At 37.1% G+C, this 27,023-nt stretch overlaps 2 protein-coding genes across 2 annotated transcripts in view; one reads left to right on the forward strand and one right to left on the reverse strand.

Annotated features, from left to right (window-relative positions):
* The first annotated feature begins 1,927 nt into the window (after positions 1 to 1,927).
* LOC124634395 (pro-resilin) lies at positions 1,928 to 22,950 on the forward strand. The gene is made up of 4 exons (XM_047169964.1): positions 1,928 to 2,082; positions 3,561 to 3,602; positions 20,763 to 20,829; positions 21,016 to 22,950. Exons 2-4 carry the CDS (start codon positions 3,582 to 3,584, stop codon positions 22,476 to 22,478), a joined length of 1,551 nt encoding a protein of 516 aa, XP_047025920.1. The 5' UTR covers positions 1,928 to 2,082; positions 3,561 to 3,581; the 3' UTR covers positions 22,479 to 22,950.
* Positions 22,951 to 23,425: 475 nt separating this feature from the next.
* LOC124634394 (high-affinity choline transporter 1) overlaps positions 23,426 to 27,023 on the reverse strand; it is a 33,166-nt gene continuing 29,568 nt past the window's right edge. The window contains exon 11 of the mRNA XM_047169963.1: positions 23,426 to 26,048. Coding sequence (XP_047025919.1) covers positions 25,730 to 26,048 — 319 coding nt within the window. The 3' untranslated portion in view covers positions 23,426 to 25,729. The remainder of the gene's footprint in view (positions 26,049 to 27,023) is intronic.

Here is a 27,023-nt window from a genome sequence, read left to right on the forward strand (position 1 = left end):
GCTGATTAGTTTAATACGAAATTTAAAACTTAGTTTTTCTAATAATGACCAAGGACGAGTTGCCATATAACTATAACGATAATGAATCCATAACCAGCCGTGAAATTGACGCCCATTAGTGAAATGGGGTAAGTATTTGACAACTGAATATGGTTCGGTTTTCGGTTATTCAAGTTAAATGGTGCAGCTCACCAAATTGAATTAGGTATGTAATAACAATCTGGACTCACTCAATTTCGATGCAATATAGGGCATATCTACACAAGACTTCATAGTCATATTGACCTCCAGATAAAAGTATATGTATTGAGAGGCTGTACATTTTTCTACGAAATGCATTGATTGCTTCACAGCATCAAATTCAATTGTTTTAGGTATCGGGTATTTTGCAAACCCACGAGTAGTTATTTTGCCATTACTTACAGAATCCACTTCATAAGGAAATCCCAAAGAAATCACGTGCATTCAGCTAATTCTACGTGATTTCTTATTTTGCAAGAAAACATTATATTTCCCGCAAACTAATGATAAGTATAGGCTGGTTTTATTGATAATTAGGCTCGAATATATTAGAACCAGGAAAATAATTAAATAACCACAACAAGGAGATAGAAATCTGCACGACTCAAAATATTGAAATTACTGAAGTGTTTTCATTGTATGCTTCGAAAAGGATGTGTTTTTAGGACTAACTGCTTACCGTGGCTTTGCTTGATACTTTAACTGTAAGGTTCAAGCAAAGACATGGTAAGCTAAACTGTCAGCCGACAGTTGGCTCGAGGGTTGTGTTTGAAGGTTGAGAATCCTATCAACGTTTGCAGTCGGTCTGATCTGATCTTCATAATGATATATGAGCCCAAACAAACTATCGGCTGACTAAAAGTTTGCAGTGTGTTCGAGCTCTTATAATTTCAACTCTTTGGACTGTCCACTGAAACAAAGCTTACCTAACGTTAATATGTTTTAAAGCCCATTCATTACCAACTGAACGTTAAAAGCGTTGACAAATATAATTGAATATAGGAACTAGCAGTCAAGAGTTGGACTATGCAAGACAAGCAGAGTTGCGTCACAATGGGCAGTGCAATCCACTGTGGACATAACGCGAGCTGGTCAGAATGGACTCCTTATCTCTTACCGAGAACTCTGACTTTGTAGGAGTTGCCCAATGAGCGGGAAAGTGTTCCTTGTATATACTTTGTTTTCAATTTGTTGCTTGTTACATAGTTTCCTTATCTAGCCATTAGAAGTCGAAATACTTTTATTTAAAAAATGCCTAAGTATGTCCTTTCTTCGGCTCTAGATGGTGTACCAGAGTTCATTTAAATCGGTACAGCAGTTCTGGCGTGAATGCCGTACATACAGACATAGAGTTACTTTTTGCATGTATGATAGTAAGGATTTGAAACTGGCTTCCACCCGCGTACCATGGGAATTACTTACTCTGCGAAATTATCTAGGGATAGATAAATCTATAGTTTCATTCACCTTAGATTAAACACTAAGCAGGCATAAAATCCGTAACATTTCAAGAGGAAGATACTAATTGTAGTATCTTCCTATGTATTGACATAAGACAATATGCTTCCGAAAAACGCAATTAATAGATTTAGGTGAAAATGCATTTTCGAGGTTTTCACACAAGATGACAAGACAAAGCACTCCTTGATGATGAAGATACGTCATGTAATAAGGAACCTCTACATGTCTTACCAAGAATGTTAGACTGTTCAGTGCAAAGACCTACCAAAGATACCATCAGAACCAAATAAATAGTGAAGAAGATTTCTCAAGAAAACTATCTGAAAATGATCTAAGAGTCTACCCGGTGACCTTTCACTTCCCTTGAAGCTTGGATCCCATCATCGAAGCACCATTAGGCCAATTATTAGAGCATATTTAGTGGCATTACCTATCCTCGCGGGAGGGGGGCTGCGTATAAAGCGAAGATGCGCGCGCAGCCCACAGCACAGCATCGGCGCGAGCGCACGTCACGCCGCGACAGTTACACGAACATTTTGCGAACTTTGTGAATTTCATCTGTTGACGTTTACTGTGATTTAAGGATTCTGTGAACTTTTGGTAAGTTCGTGTTGTGTTATTAATTAGTAGGTTTTTATTATTAGGGTTTAGGACTTAAGGGTTTAGGAGTAATTGTTACCAATTACTCCAAGCTCAGGAAAAGCTTATTTTCATGATAGTAATTGAGTTTTCCTTAAAATACTTACTGATATATTTTTAAAACATATAACTTTCCAAGTAATAAGTTATTTTTGTGTAATTTACTTTAGATAAATATTTGTTTTACATTGTAACAAACAACAAAAGCTTAAGAAACCATTTGTTTACAATTATAACTATTAAACATTGCAGCATGCGCCCGCGCAGACAACTTACCGCAAATTACTTTAAAATAATTTATTTTGTTTACTTATCTTTATGTAAAGTGTCACCACAATGTTATAGTGCCTAGTTGTAAAACCTGTAAGGGCTAAGTATAAAAGACAAGTTTTTTACGAAAGTAAACAAAGTTAAGCTCATCGTAATAGAAAATAGTTTCTTATCAAAATTCAATAGGTATATCTACGTATAGCTTTAACTTATAATTTTATTTAAAAGTAAGTTGGAAGTAAATTATTAAACGAATGTTTTTACAACTTGCTGCTACATTGTTTACTCCATCAATAATTAAGTTTATCATTTATATTGAATTATTAATTATTGCTAAATATTAATATTATTAATTGCTATTCAAAAGATATGAAAATCAAGAACATTTTAGCGTAAAATCTGAAAACGTCTTTCTTAGAATTAATTACTTAGATAGACAATATTAACGTTCAGTAGAACGGTAGGGAAAATTACAAAGAACATTTTTCGCGAAGATATTACGAGCTTAAAATTACACTGGATTTAATATCACGAAGCAACGTCTTATAAAGTAAACGAATAATTATCCTATATTAATAGTATATAATTTTCTTCTCAAAAATATACTGTGATTTTCTTTTAGTCTTCTGAAATATAATATTAAATAATATAATGCATATAAAATTAAATATTGTCCCTTCACGATACTAAAATACCTACTTAAAACTTAGTTTACTACAAAATATTATAACACTGATGTACCGTTAATTACTAGTGACTATCGTATTAATAACTGAAATTAAAGATAGAAATATAATATTGGTATAATTTTGTTTCCGTACCAATCGCCCATTGTCACTGAGCTTTTTGATCTAAGCCAAACAATGACAAACGATCACATAAACGTGACTTCATTAAGTTTAAACTAAAGCTAAGTATAAATAACATTGCCTTCACCTAATCCATTTTAATAAAACAACAGTTAAGTTGTTTCTAAGCTTAGTGTTACTTTATAAAAGTGAAACACGAGTACATTAAGCTGGGGTTAAGTGAGTGCTTGGGGCTTAATTCTCGGCCACGTGAGAGCTTCGCACTAATTAGCAACATGACTTAACTTAGTAATTACTTAGATGTAAGCTTTCAAGGTACTAGGTTTACGTTTGTTCATTTTGAATAATATTTTCTTTCAGACGGAGTCGCTGGCCACCAAGATGGTTCACTTTAAGTTGGCGGTAAGTAAACTGAAACTTGTAATAAGCTTTCTTAATGAACTTAATAATAAAATTACCTAATTGATGGGCCTGAAAAAAAACAAGAGTCAAAAAGCGCGACAATTACAAAGATGTTAACTTTCCAATGTAACTTCTTTAGATACTTAGCTTAATACGTTCATATGTAGGTACATCCAATATTTTTATTTTCCTAAAGCTAAAGCAGAGAAGGCTGGAGATATCAGTGAGAAATTCTATCTCTCAAACTGGTAAAAAGCTTTAACTTCACACATACGTCGTAATTCTCATCCCTGCAGTAATTTTTCACAATCCCAAGTTAGACACGAACGCCTGAAAGATCGAAGGAAAGATAATAAAACTTCCTCACAGTTCCATCAGGCTGTAAACATGTAGTATTAAAAGTTCGTAAAATTATGTAAAAATGTAAAAGGTTTTTTTCGGTTTTCCATACTTCGCACGTTTATGAGACAATATCCAAATGGCTTATAAATATGTTTCACACTGAAAGCTTTTAACCAAACCGTAAAATATTTACACTTTGTTGGCAGAAATTCGGTTACCAATACCTATCGAAAATTAATGATTGAATGTGCGAGTGATAAGACCACGTTCAGTGGTGTTCCCGACTGTCATCGCCTAGTTGACGGTTAGACATGCGGTAATGTTAATTGACATAGCGATTATCTTTACAATATAACTAACAAGTGAATAACCTGTATGTTGTAATAAACACACAACACATGCGGGTGACTCTCTCTGCAATCTAATCATAATTAGTGAATTAATTGCTTTCCTTTGATGCCGCGGTGAGCGCACTCACTCTACAAGCTGTTGATTTGCATCCGTGCCATATTCAAGGAGGTAATTATGCTAATGATTCTCGACCCAAATCAATAAAAAAATTGGTACGTAATTTTTTTTCTTTAATTTTTTTTTCGGAATTCCGTAAATGTCATCTAGCCTTATTTAAACTTGGCGCGTATGTTACTGGCCTTAAAACCGTGCTGCACCCTCAGACAAACGCAAACACAAAGCATACGCAACGATCACTCATAAATTTCATTCATAAAATTGGATTACTTCTGAAATACCACGACATTACAATGACAAAAAAAGCACTGCATATTACTTATTTCCCATCTACTGTAATTCCAATCGATTATTTACGTATTGTATGTCCTCCTCCTGAACTATGGCACAAATGCAAATCAACGCCTTGTATTGCTGTGCGGAATTCTACGACAACTTGTTGTCTCGGTTTTGATAGGAATAAAATACTTTATGCATCAAGTAAAGAATACAATTTCAGCTTGAAAAAAATTTGAACCTGGAAAGAAAATTTTCTAAGTATCTTTGTAAGATAGTAGCTTTCCTACATCCGAACATAGGGCCATAGGAGGATAATAGAGCTGCTATTACAGAATTATTAAAACATAAATACGTATTATAGTTTCCGAAGAACGTATTCGGTAAAATGTAGTTTGATTCATAAACATAAGGACGACGTCCCACTGCGGCAAGCAAGTTGCATCACAATCATTTGCTATCCGCACCGCACAAATAGCGAACTAGGGCTGTCTACAGAAATACCGTTTTGGATAAAAACATAAGATTGGATAAAAGTATCTAATCTAAGTACCTAATGGTCACTTTAACTGTAATTTAGAAAGAAAATGCATTAGGTTTAGGTAAACTCGTTGAGTTTTTTAAAGCCGAGGAAAATATTGCGAGCATCCCAATATATCGCTAAAGGCAGAACAGAAAGAGCTTAGCTTTTAAAAGCCCTTTAGTAACATCTTACACACTTCATACAGTAGTACAGTTTTCGACCATGACTTACATCAAAACAGTCTTAAGTACATGAGTACTAGACAGCATACCATAAGACACAAATACTATTTTGCCAACCCTGCTGTGACCGCAGCGTTGCATCACGTCACTTACCGGCACAAGACGCAAACACTCGCAGCCATTCATCTCTAGCGCACAACCCTAGCACAATACGAACACAAACCGTTTGACTCTCTTTACAAAACGCCTGTTTTCACACAAGCTATTGTCCGCGCGGTTTTTTACACACATTAAGCGTTTACGCGTTCTTAGTCAAATCTTAGTTAATTTATCAAAATATAAGTGTTTTGTTACAGTTTCGTAATGTTGATGTTTTTTTGCACTTATTTGGAATATTTCGGTTTTCTATTTGGCGAAATTATACTGACGTTTTAACTTTTCCCTTATTCTTACAAAGGTAGACAATTTTACCTAGAGATATTTTTTTAAACGCAGCTTTTTTCTTACTTTTTCGAAAATCACTCAAAATGCCTACCTTACATGTATCATAAAATCATAACATACATAAGTAATATTCACATAACAGCTGTAATCCAGATAAAAAACTATAAAACTAACAAAAACCTGACCACTAATTTCGCACGCCATTAACATAGAAAACTATGCAATTATCATAAAAGGCATATAAAATGCAAATGTTTGGCGCGTACTTGCGTCTCCGAGCGCGTGACGTAAGCGCGCGCGCCGGTAGAAAGCGTCAATAAGGTCAAGGTCGAATCTCTTCCGCGGTTTGCGTCACGCGGGTGAGTTAGGGATGACACGTCATTAGATGTGTGGTTGGAGATATATTTAAAAATAGTCTTTGTATCTAGTTCTGTTCTGGGCTTGCGATGATGACCATTCTTGAGTATATAATTGTGATTTTGAACGAAAGGAATGTCCCAAATACGTACCCAGTAAAAGGAATGTAAACAAGTGATTAATACGAAGAAGAAAGAAGAAGTTTTTGTTACAAAGTTGCATTCATAAAAATATGTAAAATGTATATTTTTAATAAATACATTTTGGCACTTAGACATTAAAATTCTTAGCCCTTTCTCCTTGCAATTGAAATTAGTAACATAATTTGATGACCTCATAGTCAACCCTATCTTTATAATGCGTATACGCATGTTAATAGCAATCTTTTGTTTGTTAGCTAAACCTTAAAGTACCGTATAGTACCGTGTAGTGCCACTTATAACAGTTATATAACTAGTTTTGTGAATAGGTGCAATAACCCATTGAGTTGCAAAACGGTTATGTCAATTGATGTCAGAGTTATTATTATCGAAGTTATTTGCTATTTACAACATACATGTTACCTAAATCTTGTAAGATGCGGGTCAACAATATCGTGGGTATGAGTTCAATCTTTATTTTTTCGTATAAACATATGAAAAAAATCTTTTACGCGAGATAAAAATGTTATCTTGCTTTCTCCAACCCACATCGTGTAATTTACACGTTCAGAACGCTATATATCGCAGTAATTTTTAGGTATATAAAAGTAAAAAGATTAAAGATTAACTTCAGCTTAATAAATCTTATTAAAAAGTCGTTCATAAAAAGTTCGTGTTAATAAATGTCTGTCAAGTGTCACCAACCTCATTGAACAATGGAAGACAAACGACATAAGTGCCACAACCCTGACAGCTGCTCGTCATAATGAACTCGTAACTATAATAACGTAGTAACTAAAGCTATTAACTAGTAACTATTAAGATTGTGCTAATTGAAGCTCCACCCCGCCGCGGTGCACACCGAACTGAAACATAATATAGGGCACAAGAGATCTAGTGCCAGTTACAAAGTGATACATGCAGGTTTAGGGGCTAGGATGATCTATATTGCCTTATTTATCATTTCAATTATAGTTAAGTAAATACTTAGTAAATTTTTTTAAAAAAAGCTTTACATTTTCTATCAACTCTTATTGCCCCTTCAATCATAAAAAAATAATACCCTCTTTTTTCTGAATAAGTAAGTGATAAGTAGATTTCAAAATTACCTATAATAAATTAGAGTACTATAGGTAAGTCTATAGTGAAAGAAAAAAATACTGGACTTCTAAATATTAAATTAATAACGAATGCACGGTGTGACACACAGCACAGACATATCGGTCAACTCATGCGCAGACATAATGACCGTGTGACCGGCGCGCTTTATGCCGCGTCGACGCACGCGCAGGCAACTGCCGGTGAATGGGAAGTGGAGACAAACAATTCGCTTTACTTATTGTTGCATCATTTCTATATCTTCGACTTTATGTTTTTTGTTGAACTTTCGATTACCTACCTATATTGTTTGGAAAGCTTCGACAAAATATTTACGTAGCTTTTGTTATGATTTTTTAAATCTTCTCAGTGGTCGGATTTACCTTATTTATTTAACGCCTTAGGCGTTTTCTACCTGTCTACCTTTGGGTGGTGGAGAAATAGCAGTGGTAGGTAGAGATGGGTAACTCAGGAGTGATAGATACAAATGATATGAATCATTCCATTTGAATCAATCACTCTTCATATCTTTACATATCCGAATGTGTCAGTAGTTCAGTATATCTTTCTTTACACCTCACTCACTCGTCGGTCATCGCGTCGGGTACTAACTAGGAGTGGGTGATACAAAACGTATATAGATATTGAATCTATATATTGGTGCAATATCTAAAATCCGATATCGGCTTAATCTGAATCTATATATCGGGCGAAACACTATATTGCTCCAAAACGTATCCGAGGGCGAGTATGAGCTTGTCGTACGTATCGTATTAAACCGATTTACCGAATAAAGACCGAGTATACACGATGTGACACGATCTCTAGTCTCTACACCGACGAAATAACTTAGCAGCCGGCCGAGAGAGGGAGCGCGTGATTAATAAAACCAACGTAGAACGTAGCTTAATAATCCGTAGGTACTATTCTGAACCTTATGTCAAATGCAATAAGTCTGTTTGAAGAATTGTTTTAGTATTTTGGCAAGATTGTTAAAGGAATTTCAACTTTCTTTTAAAGTAATAATGATGCATATTACATTACATAATTTGCAAGGATTTATTAACTTCGCGCATGACGCTTGTTGTCCTCTGGCCTTGAACTAGAAAGCAAAGAAATTTTAAAATTCTATTTTTTAGTTTCGTGCTAGCAATTATTGAGTGAGCGCATTATTGTTGTTCCTCATTATTACTTACTTACGATTTGATTTTCTGTTAATTTGTGTTAGTTTAGTATTTAAAATAGTTTAATTTCTTAACTTGAGTATTAATGTGTGTAGGTATTAAGGTGTAAATAAAATTTAAGTGTAAAAATTAGAGTAGGTTAGGTACTTATATTGAAACATTTTGTGACTCGTGTTAAAAACTATTTTTAAAAATGTCTCGTATAAATTCGAGTATTTTATGGGACTATTTTGACAAAACAAATTTAGTGGACAAAAAAGCCAAATGTCGTGTTTGTGGTGACAGTTATAGTTATAAAGGTACGACAGGCAATCTAAAGGCACATTTAAAAAAAAAGCATTTAGATGCATATACGAGAGTTGCTACCGGGCAGCAAGATATTACGACTTTCCAAACTGCCTCAGCAAGTCAGATTATTGCCGCAGATTCATCTGCAACACCGTCAACATCGGCTACAATAACTACGTTAGCAAACCCAATCGCCTCAACTTCAACAGCAGCGAATCCAACAGTTTCACCCCCACGTCACGTAAGACAACAAGGTATAGAAAGATATGGCGCCACTAAAAAAATATCAGGTGACTTGAAAAGAAAGATCGACAATGATGTACTAGACTTATTCATAGATAGTTATCACCCCTTTACATTAGTAGAGGAACGAGCTTTTAAAAAAGTTATGCGCTGGATCCCTGGCTATCAACTCCCGACTAGAAAAACTATTTCTAACGTCATGATTCCTGCCTTGTACAATAAAAACGAAGAAACTTTAAAAACGACATTGGGTAGCATTGAACATTTGTGTCTTACAGCTGACTTATGGACGTCAAGAGCCAATGAATCGTATTTGGCTGTTACCGGTCATTTTATCACGGAGGAGTTCGAGCTAAAGACCATCTTGCTGGACTGTTCTAATTTCGAAGATTCTCATACGAGTGAAAACATTCAGAGTGTGTTAAATGATGTAATGAGTAAATATGAATTAACATTAAACAAAATTAATTTTATAGTAACTGATAATGCGGCCAATATTCAAAGAGCGGTTACTAACATCGGTTGGAAGCATTATGGATGCTATGGACACACGCTTAATTTGATTTTACAGAATGCCATTACAAGAGAGCAGACTCTACAGTCCGTATTAGATAAAGTAAAAAAAATTGTGCGCTTTTTTAAAAAAAACAGTACCGCCTTAGAGAAATTATTAAAAGCACAAACTAATGATCAGCCAAACTGCGTACCAAAACGTTTGATTCAAGAAGTTCCGACGCGCTGGAACTCCAGCTTTCACATGATACGGCGCTTCGTGGAACTGGAACATTGCATTAGGTCTACAGTTGCAGTCATCAGAAAAGACCTTCCCATTATTACCAACGAAGAGTGGTTGCTACTTGCCGAAGTCACAAAAATATTGAAACCGTTCGAGGACGCGACAGAATCGATGAGCGGCGAAAAGTATATGACTGGTAGTTCAGTCATAGTCATGACACGGTGTCTAATATCATCATGTGATAAACTCCTGGACGAAGAATTCTGTGATGTATCTAAAGAGCTAATTTACACTTTAAGGACAGGACTAATAACCAGATTCTCCAATCTTGAAAGAAGTGGAACATTTTCGGTATGTACATTTTTAGATCCTCGATACAAACTGGCTGTCTTTTCTGACGAAAATGAAATTATAAATACTAAGAAACGAGTCCAGGACTTAGTAAGTGGTATTATAGCGCAGGAGAGAGCGCGAGAAGAGGCACCCGTCTCGGCATCTGAGGACCACAATGCTGATAAGTTTTCACCATGGACAATTTTAAACGAAATAGTGGGAAAAAAGCAAAATGTCGGGACACCGGTGTCAAAAGCCATTAAAGAAATAGATGGCTATTTGAATGACGACCTGTTGCCAGTTTTCACAGGAACTACGTGGAACTGCCCTCTCGAATGGTGGCGCAAACATAAGTTTACATATCCATACTTGGCGAAACTATTAAAAAGATATGGAAACATCATGGCGACGTCAGTTCCATGCGAGAGGATCTTTAGCAAAACGGGACTAATTATAAATGATCGTCGCACTCGGCTGACAACATCAAAAGTAAACCAGCTCGTATCTTTGAACGTAAATCTAGATGAAAACAGATTTAAATAAATGCTGAACAAACAACGTAAATAGTTGAAAATGTAAAAAGACAATGTAAATAGTGTAAATATAAAAAGTTTGTATATATCATCAAATGAACTGTTAAATACGCCTGCATTATTTTATCGTTCGGCACCTACATTTAGGTATAATTTATTATAAAACTTTTCATAACAGACAATAATGCAGCCAGTCCTAAGCCTGGTAAAAGTATGAAGGACAGTTCATTGATGATGACGATTGTATGTTTTCTCTAACTACGTAATAGGCTTTTTCATCACGTGAAATTAGTGATGTTTAAACTTCAGCTAAGTATCTAGACAAAACCGTTGTTTGTAATTTAGCTCCTTAGAGATACATCGTATTACGATATTTACAATATCGCATGCCTAGGTGGTTCTCACTCACAATACGCTTTATGGAATGATACAACATCATGAGACGGATTACGCGTATCTGTTAATATATAGTTTCAGAAAATATATAGTTTCGAAATCCGATATCAAATATCAATATATAGTTTCGATTTGATATTGTGAAAAAGCTATATTACCCACTCCTAGTACTAACTAATCTGTGGCGTCGGATAGCTTCGTCGCGCGCCATTGGTTGAACGTCAGGCGAGCCGTCTCGCTCGCACCCATACGATTACGAATATCGTTACTTTGACCACAATAAGTTGATAAGTTGTTAACTCTATTGCTGACGCATAAGGCTTATAATTGTTTGTCCTTAGTGAATATTTCGGTATTATAATCTTGTCAACCGAACAAACATGTTTTGACTCGAAATACACATTTTGAACTAAAATTTAATTTTCACGTAAATAATTACGTAGGTAGACAGTCCTAAGCCTGTGTAAAGTATGAAGGGAAATCAGAAGGCTATTTCCATTTTTATTTTCTAATACTTACTAAACTAATGCTTATACTCAATACTAGATTGCGATTGACTATTCATTGAACTAATTAATATAAAAGAAGTAGGTTGTACCTACAGTCATAAGAATAGTATATTTTTTAATTAGAAAAAAGTTGTTAAATCGCAACCGCTCAATATATCAGAAAGATGCAAACAACCAACCTATCACTATATCTGAATGATCTATTTGAATGAGTGAGCCGCACACGAGTTTCGAGTTTAAACGAGCTACTGAGTTATACTGAGCTACTGATATAAAGATATGAAAGAGTGATTCATATCCCAGTGATTGAAAGATGCATATCTATCTTTTCTTTTCAATGACACATTTTGCCCATGTCTAGTGGTAGGTGCTAAAGGTTATATATTATGATATTTAGTGTAAAAAAATAAATAATAATATATATTATACATACACAAACTATACATACCTACATACTTAACTATTATGTCGCCTTATATCCCTTGCTTGTTTAGAATATTAGTATAGATAGTATTTTTCCCTCAAAAACATTTCCGAGGTCACGTTTCACAAATACTTTCACAAATACTTATATGATTACACGAGTATCTTGACTGTGACCTATTGCACACATACTTAGGCCTCCAAATACAGAAGCGAAATTACTCTCAAATTATATACAAACAAACAATAGTAACCTCCATACTTGACAAGTTACAACAACCGCTTGTGCAAACTACACTTCAGTTCAATTAGTCTGACATACCAATTGAGTGACTTTGTGACCCACATCATGTTAACAAATATATAATTTGATAATGATGTGACATGGTCACGGAATAGTTCTTTGTGTTTTATTCAGAAATGAGGAATTCATCAGAACTTGGGAAAGCAGAAAGCTCTAAATACAGAACTATAGATTTTTCAAAAGTTACTATTGCTGAAGAAATGTGATCGTCGATTTGATTTGTAAGCCTTAGGTATTATATTGAATCAATCATTCACCAACCCTAAAATGAAAATTCAATTTAAAATTGCTGTTCTTGATATTCATTCATCCCCAATTATCATAGCAAGCTAGTCATTCTACCACAAGCCCTACAATCGGTTTAATTTCTGGTAGGTACCTATCTGCGTGATGTCCTAAATAACTAGATTCCACAATACGATGGTACTGATAGCATCAGATGAGCCATCATGGCGAAACTGTAGCAAACTTCGTGAGAATTCGTGACCACTCGTAGGTATTCGGCCGATTGAACACAAGTTAGTTTTGTTAGAGATGATTATCGGAAGGAACTTACAAGTATATCACGTTTATTATTTTGTTAGGTACAAGGGTATTAATATTATGTAATTGTTAAGCTCATCTTGTTTTCCTTGTAGAGCAAATTAACTGGTACAGAGCTCGTACAAAAATACCAGACTGGGTAAAAGACAGACCACAAGATATACATACGTTAATTAGGTTAAATAAGTTCATCAGATTGATGTTTAAAATATGGAAACGTAAAAATTGAAAATGAAAGCAAACTCCACTTTTCTAGTTATTTGATAGACTAATTGTTTTTTATAAATAAAGATAATAGCCCCGAAGAGATTTCACGCCTCCATTGTGTCGCTTGTCTCATTGTAACTATTATGTCGCCCGGTTTCACTCGCTTTCCTTCACAAGGCACTGATTATAGAGGTAACCTGCGTTTATAAGCTTTTTGTTTATTTACAGCTGGATTGGAAAACTCTAATAATTACGCTTATAGAAGAGACAATCCATCGCAAAACATGATCTGTCATATCGCTATTGTAGTTTATTTATAGCCAATTTCTTAAGAAAGGGGGAACTTACTGTCATACTCCACAGTTACTTATTATTTATTTATTCTTCTTATTGATTCACACTGCTTTAAAAGCCAACTACAACAACAAGACTAATAGTTCTGCGTACATTACAATCGAAACAAAACCTCTAAGTAAGTGCGATACAGGTCGTCTCCACAAAACATCGGGTCGCGATACCTTACATAACACACGTCACTAACGCTAACAGCGATATACATTGCTGGTTTACTTCTCCAACTGTTAAGCAATATGGCAGTGAGCCGGCAATGGACGCTGCGGTTACATTTCAAATGTATGACTTTTACTTTCGCTGTGGGAAATGTGTTTGTATGATGATTATTATGACTGAGTTATGCTGATGGAGGAACCAAATTAATGGCTTCCTTTTTTACTAGCGTCTGTGGCTCTTGAGACTAGTAGAGGCACTTCTATTTTGTAGTACTAAAATTATATTTTTAAACTGAAGTTACCGATTCGAAATTTTCTTTCATAGTTTCATACGTTTCAGTGTTACATAGTAAAATCGAAGGAGGCTATAGGCTAAAAAACTCAGTACACATATAGCTTCTTATGTTAATTTATCTTGATCAATAAGGCAATTAGACAGTGCCCTAATTAAAACGAATTACAATTTTACAGTAATTTGACCTGCATACAAATGTTTGAGCGATCGTGAGCTATGCTAATGTGTAATGTAAATTGCAATAGATGTTAAAAACTTAAATCATTGACACGAATACGTCAGCTATCACCCGCTGATCACCTAGTATTTAATAACAATTTGATTATCATTCATAGGTACATCAGTTACTGGAATTTATGGTCTATATGTCTGTTTATGATGTGTTTATGGTAACAAGTTTCTTCGGCATTGACTTTTATTGAATTTCACACATTTTATGCGAGCTAAATATAGCAAACCAGCCTGGCAGCATTATCACATTATGTACGTAACATATAAAAAAATGCCACAAATAAACAATCGATATTGACATAACGAAAATGGCGCGAACTTTTTATACAAAACATAAAGATAAATATTGTAGAAATCGGCCGCAGTGGTTGCTTTCCTCGCGAACTCAAATATTAAGTATTTATTACATAAAACTATAAGATCAGTGACAAATGTGCTCGCATAAGTTGTAAGTCGCCATTCCAAGGTGACAGGCCGCAGTATTACTTGTGACAGGCGATTTAAATGGATTACCTGCAAGAATGTTGACTTAAATACTGATGGCCTTACTACAAAAACTTTAACAACTGTTTTACACTGGTCTAAAAAAAATGTGGCTCCAAAATGAACCTTATGTCAACGTCATAATTTGACATTTTTTTAGACAAGTCTTAAACTGACGTTAAAAAGTTTTTGTGGTAAGATGGTCAAAGTCTCGTTTATGTTAAAAGTCGCATGACTTAAAGCTTAAATGAGCGCGTATTTATGCTTCAAAACTAACTACTATTTACTTTCGTACTTTACTGTAATCGACATTTGTGTTATCTGTTCGTAATATCGTCGATTCCAATAAGTAAAAGGTCACGCAGCTCTTATTTATGTTACGCTTCCAAATTCTGCCGAAAATATTTAACTCTTTTATTTCTTACACAGATTTCTCTTTTGATATAACATCGGGATATGAGGCGTGAAATTATTGCAAAATATTACGCGTAAATATAACAAAATAAATAAAGAACCACATTATATTTGCTTTACCTACTTATTTAATGGCAGCATTAACCGTTACATTTGTATGGGCAATTTGAACTTCCAACTGTGAGCCGATGAACTAGTAATAATATTGAGTCACAAGTGATAGGTCGCCTGTAGCCCGTCACCTATAAATAATACAGTCACCCATTTGCGTGAGAAGCGAATATGAAGCATTCTAATTCATTCCCACAAGTTAACGCATTTGCAACTTCGGTATTTCGGCTTTTTACGAAGAGTAAAGTGTGTAAACGTTCAACGCCTCAGCTCATCCTGCATCGTTCCAGATGCACGAGAACACGAACAGCCTATTAGCCTAGACATGCAACTTATCAACAACAACTCATTATTATAATTGCGTAACCTCCGCGGTGAAAATGGGCGGGAAAAACGTTGCCTCCATGTTGTATTCGAAAGTGTCATGGCGCGCACCGCGTCTTCCTCTGGGTCAGAAAAACCACTATTAATGAGGCAGACAATGAGGCGTGTGAAGTTTAAAAACGCCTTTTAAGATTAATAGATTAGTTTTTTGGCGAATCTCGTGAGGAAGTTTGTATAAGAATTAATTTTGCATCATTAACTTTTCGCGCGGTTATTAGTGGCTTTCAAATGTCAGGAAAGTACAATGAAAAATTGATTAATCTCTTCAAAGTTCACAATGCTGTGTAATTATGATTGAAAGCCGCATTCATAGTCGAAGCATCGGAAATTGTTCCGTATTAGCTAAAGATCTACGTGGACAATAACAATAAACACCAATTTCTGCTGTAGTTGTATTACGTAATGTGAAATACAATTCTTCACTCGTACAATTCCATATTCCAGGTATAGTGTTTTACACGCATATGTATCTTCTTACTAGATGCAAAAATACTTCAATGGGAGTAGCTATGATAGTAAGCGTGGTGCAGGCATCACTTGTAAAGTTTACTTCGCGCGTAATTAATCGTGTATACCTATGTATATATATAGCCCATATTATTGTACAATATAATTCCATTGATCTTGTATTTAGATTATATTCAATTAATGAATGAGAACAATTAACATATTCACACAAATAAAGCTTACCTGAACATGTTGAAACCATGGGGCGATTAACAATTGCGAATTAAAAATCCCATCAGAAATAATCATAGATGGATCTCCATCAAGTTGGCCAAGATCCTGGCTGTTGCAACCGGAGACGAGCAGCTGGTGTTCGCACCATTTTCTCGAGAACAATATGCTTGTTGCACAGTCGTATTGTCGCGTCGTGTTCCCGCGCAAAGTTCCCGTGACCCTTATGACGTATATGTGCCGCCATGTTGGTTTAGGGTTGCCAAATTATAGGCGGTTATTGGTGGTGTAAGATATTTGCATGTGGAACAACTCTGTTGTAAATAATTTTTTTTATGCTGTCCATTGTATAGTATAGCTGAATTGGTACTTATATATCTGGGTTGACTTAACATTTGTTAATGCGTCGAATGCATGTATTATGATAATATCTTATACCTGTAGATAAACTTGCTTATTTAATTTGCCAAAAGCTTTCAACTGAACTAGCTTGGACGACATGAAATGCTTCCTAATATAAACATTACCCTTGCCTTTCTTTATATCAAATAGCAAACTTGTCAGTAACAGCCCTAGTTCACAATCTGACAGATTGATATCCAATAAACGTCAGTCGCTCCGATACGTATAAGCGAGCGAAGTAACGAGTATCAGGCTAAGTGGAACTCATTTCCGTGACTTTGTGCCCGAGGGGAAGTCAATGACACATTCATGTTGCGCTGAGAAGACGGACGGTTAGGTACCTACATATTGGAAGCTGGTGATGATAGGATAAGGGGTGGATTGCTAAGAAATTATTGCTATCCTTTCAGAATAAAAAAATGATTGTTAGGTACTATTTCTGAGTACCTACAACTCAATTTGATAATTGGCACTGAGTTATGGATAGATTTTCCGTACCAGTAGCTAAAGTTTAGAATTCACTGTTTTGGGATAATCTTAAATTTTCCCTTATTAATTATTTCCTAGATTAAATAATGTAAGAACTACTTCGAATTAGGGATACCTGTATATATTATATAGATCGGTAATGGAGATATAGTTTTAATGCGACCTTTCCTCATATCTTTCAACGTGCAGTAAAAAGTAACAGTGAACTGTTGGCCATTACTCTCGCTGTCAGTCTACAGTGGACATCATTACCGCACATTATATCATATAACGCAATTATGGCCATTGTCGATTACATCATAATATTACTCTTTTATAACGTCTAGATCAACTGATAGTGAGGGTGCTGCACTCGACAACACGAATTTGATGCACCTAAGTGATTAACTTGTTTTGAGTTAGACAATAGAGTTAGTATACATGTTATTATGAATTGTTAAACGAAGCGGATAGAGGCTGTGAAACAGGTGAATTAAAAAGTGAAAAATTCATATAATGAATTACTTAAACAGGTAATGATGCAATATTAATAAAAGTACAGTCATTATTCCACATGAACGTAATTTCCGATTTCATAAAACGAAATTGTAACAATAAAATGTGATCCATTCATCTAATTAATGAGTTAACCACACTACATTACTAGCGTTAATAACCAACGCTAAACAGAAACAGTGTACACACGACACGGTAGTCACGTCAACACTCAGCGTGTTTGTACGTCACGTCAGACATTGTTGACGCGAACATAGTGACACGTCAGTGTACATATAACTGGACAGGTTTATTAACACCGTATGTAATTGTGTATTGTTTTACAATGCCAATGGAATTTGGTAATGAAATATTTTATTATTGTAGTTTTATATGTGAAGTATTACCTATATCTGGCGGCTCAGAACAGTCAGGCTATATTTTTTATCTGTCACGCATTGCCGATCTATCACGATAGTGAAATCATCAGTCCTATGTTATTTTGACTGAAATTTTACATAGAAATAAAGATCTAGTTAACATTTTCTTTGTAGATAAAAACTCACACCTCTCTTTATTCAAACAAGTTCCCGACCCGCTTGCCCACAAGCTGTGAAACCTAACGTTTAGCATAAACCACAATTAATGATATAATTAGATTAGTCGGTGAAAGTGCATTCATTAGTGCAGGATTATCTCGTGCTTATGTTACGTCAAGTGTCTTAATAGAACAGACGAGCACATAAAACAACTTAAAGGTTTATTCAGTACAAATACATGTTTGTAACTTTGTAGTTAAGATTTAGATGTCCTACTTACCTTTTTCAAAACTTGAAATGTTTATATCCTATGTTTATTTTTCTTGAAAATGAATATAATTTCTAAGTCAAAGCGAAAGATAACTTTTGAAGAACTTCAAGGTTTTGAAAAAAATGCCAAAATGGACCATCGCACTTCGGCTTAGCATTCGGGTGATGTCGGGTTCTTTACTCTACAAGACCGTGACATTATTACCTATTGCCTCTGTTTCAGTTAGCCAACCAACTCACTTGTATACAAACAGCGTACAGCTTCATTTGCTAGTAATAATGCTAATTACTAACATTGAGACGGCGACTCTTTCGTGTACCAAATTTTTTTAGTCTTTTTTGTAAACCAGCAGCAAAAGAGCATTTTTTCAAGATCTGTCTCATCGACTTGATATTCTCAGGATAAAGATACTTTAGTTGACCATAGATTTCAAAACGAAACTAATCACGGTAACCCATCACGGACCGACCTCACTAACGCCTTAACCTCATTACCTGACCAGAAATGACATGTTTAGCAAAAAGTACATATGAGTAGGTACATATGCCAGCTTTCCCTGACAGGTCAATACTCATCGCAGATGAGAGCACGTGCCCGCGTTATGTCATCTGTCGTTACATGCGCGCGCGCAAGTTTATTGTTAATCTCTTCCGGAAGATGGAAAATCATCGTAAATTATATGTCTGCTATGATTTGCTTGAGAAGGATACGAAATCTATACACATAATGTAAGAAGTTACAATTTGTATGTTTACGAGTATGGGGTAGGCAGTCCAGGACAACTGATACCCTGATGGGAGCCTCATGCTGCAGGTAAACGCAGTCATAGTAAGAATATTTTTCAGCAGAAGCTTAGTTAAAAGAACTGCACATAAACGGATAGAACCCTTACTTTTACCTAAACAACTTTACATTTAAAAGTGACAGGACTTATATGCAAAGGTGCTGCCTATTGAAAATACAGTAACATCGGTAAACAAGCACAAACTATTTCAGTAATCCTAACATGAATAAATCAACTGAAGCTATAATTACTTAGTAATGACGAGTGTGAATTACATGTCACGTGCATACACGGCTATATCCTATGATTAGTATGTGATATTACTGTAATTATCAGTAGTAATGTATGCGCATGTTCACGAATTCATTACTTATGTGTACAGAACAAGAAATAGTTTGTATGTTTAGTTAATGTCGATTTGCTGCTGTTGAGGTCAGCGAAATAAAACATAGGTCATGTTGGCAGTTGAGCAATGGGCAGATGACATATGGTGTCCATAATTAACTAACTTTAGTACACGTTTATTTGAATACTTACCATGCTTTCACTAGCGAAACGTTTCATCTCATTTTACCCGGTATATCGTAGAGGTACATAATATGATATAGAAAGACATGCTATTCAGGCTATGGATGAATCAGTTTAATAAGTGAAGTTCATACGCATGTCCCTATGTAAATAGATTGAAAGTAGCACCCAAATGCACGGAGATAACATCAGTGTGCGTGAAAGTGAACATACGACGAGTATTTACTGCGCACGCGCACCGACTGTGACATCTCTCGCCAGATTATCTATGCGCGGAGGATTTCGACCTCTCGCCGTGAGGAGGGAACCAAATCACCGGTTAAGAGTTATTTCGTACCAAATTGCTACATTGTGGAGGTTTATGATCAAAAGTTGGTTAAAACGTATGATTCGTAAGACTGTCACGAAATTCAGAGTCGTCACGTCGGAAGAATAACCATAAACTGTTTTATATCCACTGTCACTGTAAATACCTAAAGTAGAACGATCATTTCGGTTAAATTCGACATAAAATACTTGGACCAGGATCTGACCTAAACTTTTTAAAAATAAAGGACCTCAATAAACAATACGTTACACAATCCAAAGCCATCTTAACAAGGTACCAAATGCAATTAAAGGCCCAAGGTTCGCCACTGTTTGCCAACGAAACCGCGTCATTTAATTCAATTGCTAGGCCGGTGATTTGTCGCAAATCCTCGAGTACTAGGAGTGAGGCAACGTAACGACCACGGTGGGAAAGTGAAGCAATGCGGCTAAACGATGGAACATATTGTCTTGCAGCACACGTCCAACGTGTGATGGCTCTCCTTGGGCGAAGGAATTAGAATAGCTCGTGTTTTTATAATTGTATGTTAATGTATGACTATGTGGCTACAACTATGTACTCGTAGTACCGGCAGCGTCTGTGTGGTCTTTTTTTAGGTGAAGTTTTTCTTCTTAGTAGGTAGAACCAACTTAGGAAATATAGATAAGGATATAGAGAAGTAACTTGTTTACTTATATGCCTGTGTCTGACAGTATTCTTGTGTTGTTCCAGGTGGCGTCAGCGGTCCTGCTGCTGTCGCTGGCTGCAGCCACTCCGAGGAAGACGTACAAACGTGAAGGTAACAGTCTACCCATTACTATGGTAAACTAATGTCGATAGAGCTTCTGCACTGAAGCCTACTTAATCGATGACAATCAATGAATCTTATCAATAAACTTTGTAATGATGTATACTTTATTGCAGAGGCTCTATATGGGAGTTTTACTCACAATATGAAATAAAGCACCAATACCATTGTTCGCAGCTCCGCTGAGTTCTTCTTACCTTCCACCCTCGCGAGGCGGTGGTGGTGGCGGTCACGGAGGAGGTGGCCATGGAGGTGGTGGTCACGGAGGCGGTGGCGGCGGCGGTGGCTACGGAGGCGGCCGCCCATCCTCTACATACGGAGCCCCCAAGCCTTCCTACGGCCCACCGAAACCCAGCTACGGCCCCCCGAAACCGTCAAACAGCTACGGACCTCCTCCATCGTCGAGCTACGGCCCCCCGTCCCAAAGCTACGGACCTCCACCATCAAAGCCTTCAAGTACTTACGGAGCCCCCTCTAAGCCTTCAAGCACTTACGGAGCGCCTTCCAAGCCTTCCAGCACCTATGGAGCCCCGGCGAGACCCCCTGCGACTAGCTACGGCGTGCCAACCGGACCTTCTACGACATACGGCGCGCCTAAACCTTCGAAACCATCGAGCACATACGGCGCTCCTTCAAGCTCATATGGAGCCCCCGCACCATCCAGTTCATATGGTGCCCCAGCTCCCTCCAGTACGTACGGTGCACCGTCGTCCGGTCCATCCAGCTCATACGGCGCGCCTGCCCCATCCAGCACGTATGGTGCCCCCTCGTCCGGCCCCTCTAGCTCGTACGGCGCTCCCGCTCCTTCCAGTTCCTACGGCGCTCCCGCCTCTCCACCATCTAGCTCTTACGGTGCTCCCGCCGCAGTTCCTTCCTCCTCTTACGGTGCCCCATCCTCATCCTACGGTGCTCCTGCCGCTGTCCCATCCTCATCTTACGGTGCTCCCTCATCCGGCGGCGGTGGCGGCGGATTCGGTAGCAGCGGCTTCGGCAGCAGTGGTTTTGGAAGCAGCGGATTTGGCTCTAGCGGTCCTTCATCCAGTTACGGCGCCCCAGCCAGCTCCCCATCCAGTTCATACGGCGCTCCGTCCAGTACTTATGGCGCTCCTAGCAGCGGCGGCGGCGGCCACGGCTCTGGCGGCGGACACTCATCAGGCGGTGGCGGTGGATACTCTTCAGGCGGATCAGGTGGTTACTCGTCTGGCGGATCCGGTGGTTACTCAGGCGGATCTGGTTTCGGCGGCGGTTCCGGCGGCCATGGAAGTGGCTCGGGAGGCTACTCGTCTGGAGGCGGTGGTGGCTACTCGTCTGGCGGCGGCGGCGGTGGCTATTCGTCCGGAGGTAGCGGCGGCCACTCTTCGGGAGGCGGTGGATACTCGTCCGGCGGCGGACACTCATCCGGAGGTGGTGGATACTCGTCTGGCGGCGGTCACTCTTCGGGCGGCGGTGGATACTCATCCGGCGGTGGTCACTCGTCCGGAGGTGGTGGCTACTCATCAGGCGGTAGCGGAGGGTACCCGTCAGGTGGCGGCGGAGGCTACTCCTCGGGCGGTGGCTCGGGAGGCTACTCGTCGGGCGGCGGCAGCGTGCCGGCAACCATCAGCCAGGGCTATGACTCCAACGGTGGCTATGTGTACTAGGCCCTGTAGGCTCTTAGCATCCTAGCACTAATATACAATAGTCAATTATTAAGTTATCGCAGTATCTTCAGTAATCGTTACCAATGTCACAAATTATGTATGTATTGAAGTAGGGCTCTAGTGAAAACTATATATGTATTAGATATTAAAACTGACGGAGTACATGGAACACTTCGGAAACTCACTGAATGTGTGAAGCAATAGGAAATACAAAGGCTGCATTACTAAGAGATCGAAGCTTTCCGTGTATTCTGGTAATAAATTGTGATCTGCAATCGGTAAAATATTTGTGAACAGAGTAAGAGGAGCAGGATGTCTCTCTACGAGTCGTGTCGCACGCTGCTTACCGAGTAAGCGACGCTTGAAAGTATTACCATTTAATTTAACTAATTAATTATTTTGTACAAAAATTTAATTTTAAGGTCTGACTAATTATACTTTTTTGTATAAATTAAACGTTTTGTAAATATTATTTTTGTCATTTTATTTCAAACTCCGAAGAGCAACCTTAACCTTATATTATCTGGCAGCCTACTCATACATACACATTACCTATATTGTAGGTAAAGGTAAGAGTGTAGGAAAAGAATTTTCGCAATGAAACTCTTATAGCTTAGAACAGTTGAAACAAACTTCGATTTCCATGTCGTGTTTTTGTTCAACAATTTAGTTTGAATTGTGAATGTGGCAGTGAACCACCAGTAAACATTGAATCGATAAATCAATACCTAAATACCTACGAAATCAAGGTAATGAGTCCACGAAATCGAATAATTCTTGGAAACAACACTGCCACTAGCGAGTCGCAACTATAATCGTGTATGTGATTTGTATGTTAGTTGTTCGTACTGAAAGTGAACAGATTACGAACACGTACTTTCTTACCTGCGAGCCTTGGTCTCAGCTAAAAATGGAACAATAGGGTTGACAAAAACAAAAGAACCACGTCAACATACTATATGTTTTATTTTGATGTCGCTGAAGCGACCGCGGAATTCACAACGTTACACATTTTTTTACACATTTTTCTTTTTCAAAATATTCAACAAGAACTAGGAATAAGTCAATAGTAGGTATATCTACTAGCTAACAGTGGGGAGCCGCTGTCTGACCAACTGTCTAATGTAAACAACAAACAATATATCTTTCTTTATATTACAGATAATATTATATTACAGTAAAGGTTACAACATAATTAATGTAAACTTTTCATTAAATATGAAATAATTTATAGATATTTTTTAATTTTAATATACCTAATTATATACTTTCAATAAAGCATCTGATATGTCATATTTCATGAATAGCACTTAGTGCCTTAATACGATAATAAAATGTATATACTCTTATGCAATATAAAATTAAACAAATCTAATACATTCATCTGAATCTCAATATGCAAATATATTTGGAGTAATCAATATACGACTTAATATATCGATATATATAATATTGCGTAGTGAGACAGCGGCGCCGAAGAACAACAACGACCTATGCTACACTTACAGTAATGATATGTACCAGTTCACACTAAACTAAGATATCTTGTAAGTCACAGAGATGATATGTATCGAGTCCGTAGTCTTAGCAAAGGTTAGGCAGGTGGATATCACATCATATACTTTATATTCGCAACATATACACTAAATATATCCAACTTTATACTTTAAAACGATTTATATGTAAACCTTATTATCAAAAAACAATTCGAAAGCTTGGTTAAGTATCAAGTTTAGCAACTCTATCTTATATTAGTTTGTCGTCAAAGACGTGATATGTATCGATATATTTCTATTGCTTCTATAAACGTTACGTTTCTTTCCAAAAGGATAAAAGTTGCCAAAATTGACAATATTATCTACCCGCAAGATACACCTTGATATATTTAGAAACAGTACATCAAAAAGCTTCAAATATGGACATAGACACGCACATCGGGTTGCTCCGGGGAGGCCGGGGGGAACAAACACGATAATATATTGTGAACACCAATACATTTATAATTCCAAAAAGATTTTTAATATCAGCGATGCTGGCCACACCGGCTGCATCGCGAAGCTCTTTATTATTAAGTACCATAGTACACGTATAGTAATATACAGCATAATGTGAAGAAACTTCCACTTTGTGACTATAACTTGTTGCGCTTCGATAGTAACTCAGCTGATATTAGGCCAGTCCTCATCTTGTTCACACTTCGTGCCATTAAACCGTTCCCAACAGTGTATTCGTCTATATCTGGACATATGCATACGTATACATATAACATAGCGTGGGTTTACCTCACTCCACGCACATAACTGCTCTAAATTATATGATATAGGTATATATTTACTACATAAATATTTCGCGCTAGTAAATAAAACTATATAAACACATCTCCCACTAGATTGCATTAATTCTTAGTAAAACAATTCAAATATATATTTAGCGCGGACTTTTTTATATAAATAATCTGGATTACGTAGACTATGTTCGAGCCGTATAATTTGTGTATATATCAGGTAATGGTAATGCTTCTCAAGCGATATGTCTCATATAATAGTTTACACTCGTACGATGATATATAATGTTTGGTCAACATTGGCTACTACACGCACACATTTGCACTGTGTCACTATAAGCACATGAACGTGTGTGCTCTTCTCTCTACGTTAATTGACTTAAATAAGGAATCGTCATCAATATAAATTATATAATTATTATAGTACACATATATTTTTCTCTAACAACGAATATAATTCACATTTTGATATGTATGAGTTGCAACACTTCGTTATATTATTTATAATATTTTTCACTACAAAATAATACAGCTTAATTCATTTTTACATCGACTATTAAACATACATCTATTGCTTTTATGCATTTATTACTACACGATAATATTTATTCATTAAATATATATCAGTTTGCGCTTACGTCGTCATTAGTAAGAGTTAAAGAAATCGTTCGTTTCTACTGTCGTATGAAATATGTGACATTTACAAAATGGTTTGTTTATATAGGAAGATACGGATGATGAAGGTATTTCGTTTCGATCGTCTTGAGCATAACATTCTAGTCGTTATTTGGAAAAATACTGAAGTTAACTGTTCCACACTTCGATGTAACGATCTTACCGAATTTATTTAAATGAAAAAATAAGAAATATAGTAAAATTTTCGGAAAATATAATCCCGCTATGTCGCGAGCCCACTGTGGCAGCGTGGCTTGAAGACCGACAAAGAACTAAAAGTTTACTTATCGTCTCAGAAAGCCGTTTGCTTGCCGAAGGGTTGCACGGGGGGGGGCGCGCTGGAGCTGCCGAACAGCGGCGTGGGCCCGTCGTTGGGGTCGTCCAGGTCGTCGTCATCCGGCTCCAGCGCCGGGTTGATGCGGCCGCACTTCTCGTCCGGCCCCACCAGCGTGGACGCGGCGCCGTACAGCCGCCCCGGCACGCCGCCCAGCACCGACATCTGCTCGCCGGCCTCGGAGGGCTCGTCAACACGACGTATATCCTCGGGGATGTTCACAACACAGTTGAAGTAGTCCGACTCCGGACTCAGGTAGCCGCCGTTGAACAGGAACCTGCAACAAACAACACCTGATACTCCACTCTACTCAGACAAAAGCTCGTGAAATGATGTGTGATGTCCGCAACGAATAGCGCATTGACATTATTCGATAGGAAATGTAATACATTCTGTGGTAGATTGCTTCCTAATTGTTTGAAAGTCAATCAAACATCAATGCGAGCTGGTCTGTAGATAAATGTAATATACACGTAACAAATATATATATATATATATATATGTTATGTCCGAAGGGTGTTTATTGGTATTAAGATAAGAACTTGATCAATAGATATTTACAACACAAAAAGAAAACTATCCTAGTAGAACAATAAAAAAACTAAAATATATACACTATATCTAAAAGGCGTCAAAAAATTCATCCCCATCGCTGTCAACTGGGAGCGTACCCAAGAGGCTGGCAGCATTACCTCGTTGGATGGCCATGCTGATCCTTTGTCCGAGGTAATAGCCAGCCTTTTGGTCACGAGAAGCGTCAACCAGCCGCCTAGACAGGTCTTTAAATAGGGTATGCGCATTCGGACCCCACGACCCGAGGGTTGTATGTCCGAATAACTTTTCAAGTTACTTTGTTTTTTTAATCCCGAAATACGAGAGGTCACACTGATTAGTAATATCGAAAATATTGTATTGAAGTTGTCACTTAACGCTAACCCACAATCTGTAAGCCAAGTAATTTATATCGCTTAAACTTCGAAAACGAAATCTATCAACTTTACGAAATGTAAGGACAAGCCAATAAGCAATAAAACTATTTATGTTCAGAGGAAGCTGTAAATTAATATAAATAATGAGTACAGTGCAACAGTAACGTCTATTATAAATATCTATAAATTACATTACAGATTTCAAACTCTTAAGTTTTATTGCAATCCCCTTCATTAAATTCATCATATTCTCATTCGTTAATTGAACAAACTTACAAATGAGATTCAATTATTAAGCTATTTACACTACGTAATGGCTTTAA

Source organism: Helicoverpa zea, chromosome 11 (genome assembly GCF_022581195.2).
Source record: "Helicoverpa zea isolate HzStark_Cry1AcR chromosome 11, ilHelZeax1.1, whole genome shotgun sequence".
Taxonomy (NCBI): Eukaryota; Metazoa; Arthropoda; class Insecta; order Lepidoptera; family Noctuidae; genus Helicoverpa; species Helicoverpa zea.

What these genes read in the sequence shown, in the direction of transcription:
- LOC124634395 (XM_047169964.1), top strand. Translation starts at nt 3,582, where the DNA reads ATGGTTCACTTTAAGTTGGCG. An exon ending in TGGTTCACTTTAAGTTGGCG is followed by an intron (nt 3,603 to 20,762) that starts GTAAGTAAACTG and finishes GTGTTGTTCCAG; the next exon opens with GTGGCGTCAGCGGTCCTGCT. An exon ending in GAAGACGTACAAACGTGAAG is followed by an intron (nt 20,830 to 21,015) that starts GTAACAGTCTAC and finishes CATTGTTCGCAG; the next exon opens with CTCCGCTGAGTTCTTCTTAC.